Here is a 5,380-nt window from a genome sequence, read left to right as displayed (position 1 = left end):
ATAATGAACAGAACCGGTGACAAAGGGCAGCCCTGCCACAGTCCAACATGCACAGGGAACAGGTCTGACTTATTGTCAATGCGAACCAAGCTCCTGCTCCAGTCATACAGAGATCATATGGCCCTTAGCAGAGGGCCCTGAACTCCATACTCCTGAAGCACCTCCTACAGAATGCCTTGAGGGACATGGTCGAATGCCTTCTCCAAGTCCACAAAACACATGTGGACTGGATGGGCAAACTCCCATGAACCCTCAAGCACCCTGTGGAGGGTATAGAGCTGGTCCAGTGTTCCACGACCAGGGCGAAAACCGCATTGTTCCTCCTGGATCCGAGGTTCGACTATCGGCCAAATTCTCCTCTCCAGTACCCTGGAATAGACTTTCCCAGGGAGGCTGAGGAGTGTGATCCCCCTATAGTTGGAGCCCACCCTCCGGTACCCCTTCTTAAATAGAGGGACCACCACTCCGGTCTGCCAATCCAGAGGCAATGTCCCCAACTGCCACGCGATGTTGCAGAGGCGTGTCAACCAAGACAGCCCTACAACATCCAGAGACTTGAGGTACTCAGGGTGGATCTCATCCACCCCTGGTGCCTTGCCACCGAGGAGCTTCCGAACTACCTCAGTGACTTCAGCTTGGGTGGTAAATGAGTCAATCTCTGGGTCCCCAGCCTCTGCTTCCTCTATGGAAGGCTTGTCAGCGGGATTGAGGAGATCCTCAAGGTATTCCTTCCACCATCCAACAATATCCCCAGTTGAAGTCAACAGCTCCCCACCACCACTGTAAACAGTGTTGGCAGGGCACTGCTTCCCCCTTCTGAGGTGCCAGACGGTTTACCAGAATCTCTTCGAGGCCAACCGGTAGTCCTCTTCCATGGCCTCCCCGAAACTTTTCCCATACCTGGGTTTTTGCTTCCGCAACCGCCTGGGCCGCAGCATGCTTAGCCTGCCGGTACCTGTCAGCTGCCTCAGGAGTCTCACGAGCCAACCAAGCTTGATAAGACTCCTCCTTCAGCCTGATGGCATCCCTTACCTCCGGTGTCCACCACCGGGTTCGGGGGTTGCCGCAGCGGCAGGGACCGGAGACCTTACTGCCACAGCTCTGAATGGCTGCGTCAACAATGGAGGTGGAGAACACGGTCCATTCAGACTCAATGTCTCCAACCTCCCCCGGGATCTGGTCAAAGCTCTCCCAGAGGTGGGAATTGAAGACCCCTCTGACAGAGGGTGCCACCAGACGTTCCCAACAGACCCTCACAATACATTTGGGCCTGCCAAGTCTGTCCACCTTCCTCCTCTGCCAGTGGATCCAACTCACCACCAGGTGGTAATCAGTTGACAGCTCAGCCGCTCTTCTCCCGAGTGTCCAAGACATACAGCGGAAGGTCAGTTGACACAACTACAAAGTCGATCATTGACCTCTGACCTAGGGCATCCCCATGCCACATGCACTGATGGACACCCTTATGCTTGAACGTGGTGTTTGTTATGGACAAACTGTGACTAGCACAGAAGTCCAATAACAGAACACCACTCGGGTTCAGATTGGGGGGGCCATTCCTCCCAATCATGCCCCTCCAGGTAACACTGTCGCCACCCACATGGCCATTGAAGTCCCCCAGCAGAAGGATGGAGTCCCCAGTTGGAGCACTTTCCAGCACCCTTCCCAAGGTCTCCAAGAAAGCCGGGTACTCTGCACTGCTGTTCAGCCCATAGGCGGAAACAACAGTGAGGCACCTATTCCCGACCCGAAGGCGCAGGGCAATGACCATCTTGTTCACAGTGGAAAACTCCAGCACATGGCGGCTGAGCTGGGGGGCTATAAGCAAGCCCACACCAGCCTCTCGCCTCTCACCGTGGGCAACTCCAGAGTAGAAAAGAGTCCAGCCTCTCTCAAGGAGTTGGGTTCCAGAGCCCAGACTGTGCGTGGAGGTGAGCTCAACTATCTCTAGCCAGTACCGCTCAACCTCCCACACTAGCTTGGCTGAAATTGACAGGATTCAGGCTGCTGAGGGCTGAGCAGGGCAGGCAATAGAGCTGGTGGCAGAAGACAGAGATGAGGCTGGTTGGTGTTCTGGCGGAGCTGGTGTGGAGGATCTGAAGCACAGGGAAAAAAGAGCTACTGATAAACACCCAAAAAAACACACTAACAAAATCTTCTGAAGACTGGAGCCTAGACATCTGTACCACATTTTAGACTGAACAATCTGGCACAGTCTGGAAGTCTGAGCCGGGGTATATATTGCAGTGGCTTGATTAGTGGATTGAGTGCAGGTGAGCAGGATAGCAGCTGCAGAGGATCAGATGGATGAGCTGGGGGAGGTAACCAAGAGCCACGCCCAGCAACACAGACAGAGACAAACATGACACACTACGGAGGGAAAAACAGGAAATACAAGGAAAGGGAGAGGCAAAGCCCAAACTCTAATAGGGCTGTCCCGATTATTCGACGTAGTCGACGTCGTCGATGACGTAAATACGTCAGCACGCACAACATACCGTCGAGTGTCGATGACGTAAATACATCGACACGTGCATACCGTCAGTTGTAAACAAGCGCGCACAGCAGAAAAGAAAGGAGAACAGCAGAGATGGTGGAGGCTCCGGATTCCAGCGTTCCGGGCGGGGAAGAGGAGAGCAGCACCATGAAGCAGCTAAAAAAGCGGACAAGAAAGTCCAAAGTATGGACATATTTCAAAGAAAAGTCAAACGAGTTGGTCGTCTGTAGCCTTTGTAAAGCCGAGTTGGCGTACCACAGCAGCACATCAGCGATGAGTGAACACCTGAAGCGACGTCACCCAGGTGTACTGCTGGAAGACGACAGAAAGCAAAAAGCTGGAGGATCGCAAGTCCATCTAACTACTACTTACTAACTAATATGACCCGGTTTTACTGAAGTTGCTGTTATGTGCGACGTATTAACATTGCATCGTTAAGTTTCATTTCTCGAAGCAGCGGGTTGCAGTCAAAGTTACACAGTGTTGTGTTTCAGCTTTGTGCATTATGTAGCTAACGTTAGCGGATCTATTTCAGTCCAGTCAAATTGTGTTGGTGCTTGTAGGTAACATTACTGGTTCCGCTGCTTTATGTACCCATAAACAGTAACACGTGACATCTATTTATATATCTACTCCGCTGCTACTCCGGAAAGCTCTCGGTCTCACCGTCTCTGTGCAGACCCTGGGCGCAGCACAGCATGCAGATCGTATTTAGGATGATGTCCTGCTCCCGCTGCTTAAAAAAAAAACCTAGAGGAAACACTGGCCTGCTTACCATAGTCCGTGACTGCACTAATATATAATGTGTGCCTTTTCAAAATCATCGTGGTAATATTTCAGTATGCACTCTGCTTTATCTGTCTATTTTTCAGGTTAAAGCAAACTGATGTTGCACAGTTTTTCCCCTCCAAAAAAAAAGAGGAATGTACACCAGAAAGAGCATCTGAACACACACAAAGTATCCTTAACATGATTGTCCAGGACATGAGGCCCATTGCAATTGTGGAGGGTGCTGGATTCAGAGAGATGATTAAAACAGGGTACCTGTTGCCTTCCAGACACCACTTCACCGATTTGATGGAAGAAAAGTATAAGGCTATAATTGAAATAGTAAGAGCTGAAATAAAAAATGCAAACTCAAAAATCACACTCACCACTGACTGCTGGACAAGTGTCGCCACAGAGGCGTACTTGGGCGTAACTTGCCATTTTCTTAATGAGAAATGGATGTTTACTTCATACATCCTTACCACCATGCCACTGGAGGAGTGCCATGAGGCTGAAAACATTGCTGCTTGGTTAGAAAAGGTAGTGGAAAAGATGGGCATCTCCTTCAGTAGGGACATCCTGGCTGTTGTTCATGACAATGCTGCCAATATTGTGGCAGCTCTGAGGATCCTCAATGAGAGGCATGGAGTTGCCTCACACAGGTGCGCTGGCCACACACTTCAGTTGGTGATAGGACATGCCCTAAAGAAAGATCCCCAGATAAACAAGACAATTGGGGCTGCAAGGTCACTTGTAGAGCACTTCAAGAAGAGTGAGATGGCCAGCAGCAAACTAAAGAGCAGACAAAAGACTGGCCAGTGGGCCCTACTAGAGGAACTTGAGGTAGCTCTCAAACCTTTTGAAGAAGCCACAACCTTCCTAAGTGCAGAGAGCTATGTGACGGTCTCCACACTACCTCGCCTGGTAAAGGGTCTACAGAAACCAACGCAGAATAGATCCTTTGAGTGTGCTCCTATCAACTCATTTCAGGCAGCCGCAGAAGAGCAGATAGCTTCAAGGTGGACCAGAGAGACCACATTCACTGAGGAGGATGGTCCAAATGTGTGTGTCCTTGCTACTGCCCTTGACCCCAGGTTTGTGTATTTTGGCGTTATTGTGTTATTGCCTTGCATGTGTATAACCCTGTTTACTTGTTGTTATTACTACCTGCTGCTTGTTTTCCTGTCTCCGTTTTTACTTTTAGTGTTTTGTCTCTATGTTTATGGAAACTGGAAAGTGTTTTAACATATTTACTAATGTTGTGTTTTTTATTTGTTTTTATTAAAGGTACTGCAAGCTTAGTTTCCTGTCACCCAGTGAGATCCAAAAAGTGCAAGCTGAGCTTCTGGTTCTTGCACGTGAAGCAAGAAGAAGGAAGAAGGAACGGCTTCAGGCAGGTATGGAGCAGGGTGCCTCAGGCTCAGCCAGTGACCAACCAGGAGGAAAGGTGCCAATCAAGGGTAAGAAGTCTCTGTTGGACACACTAATGGACTCTGACTCAGATGACAGCAGCAATGACAATGAAGATGGCCAAGAACATGAGGGTGAAATGTTGAGGAAGGAGGTACAAATGTACTTTGAACAACAGTCACTTAAAAAGAATAAGAGCCTCAGCCCACTGCAGTGGTGGAGGGACAATGAAGAAAAGTTCCCCAACCTGGCTCTGCTGGCCAGATCATACCTGGCTGTCCCCGCAACTTCAACACCATCTGAGCGTCTCTTCTCAGCTGCTGGGAACATTGTTACAAAAAAAAGAGCAAGCCTGACACCTGACCATGTAGACATGCTCACATTCCTTCACTTCAATTCCTAGAGAGAACAATATAGAGATACTAGAGGTGAGAGAAGTGAAATTGTGTTAAATCCTGTTGGAAAAAAGTTCTGTTTGTATTCACCTGCACTGGTGTTAGTTAGTCTTCAGTATTTGACCTCATTGGACTTTGTAATTATTTAAGAGTTATTTATTTTTTAGTTATTTATTCTTGTTAATTCTTTTACTTGGGCTGCTGAACATGCACTCACACATTGTTTCACTGTAATGCATAGACAGAGAAATACCTCATTCATGTTCACACGTCATGATGCTTGCCTAAAAGAGATGTGACTGTTTTTTTT

General features: G+C 48.8%; 1 protein-coding gene across 1 annotated transcript; it reads left to right on the top strand.

The window, feature by feature from the left end:
* The first annotated feature begins 3,751 nt into the window (after positions 1-3,751).
* On the top strand, positions 3,752-5,078 carry LOC146306326 (E3 SUMO-protein ligase ZBED1-like). Its single transcript, XM_084711773.1, has 2 exons — positions 3,752-4,359; positions 4,553-5,078. The coding sequence occupies exons 1-2, from the start codon at positions 3,752-3,754 to the stop codon at positions 5,076-5,078; spliced, it is 1,134 nt and encodes a 377-aa protein (XP_084567899.1).
* The last annotated feature ends 302 nt before the right edge of the window (positions 5,079-5,380 follow it).

The sequence above is a fragment of the Lutjanus erythropterus genome, chromosome 23, assembly GCF_056507025.1.
Source record: "Lutjanus erythropterus isolate fLutEry1 chromosome 23, fLutEry1.hap2, whole genome shotgun sequence".
Lineage (NCBI taxonomy): Eukaryota > Metazoa > Chordata > Actinopteri > Lutjaniformes > Lutjanidae > Lutjanus > Lutjanus erythropterus.
Note: the sequence above shows the minus strand (reverse complement) of the source record. Positions and strands in the feature narration are given on the sequence as shown.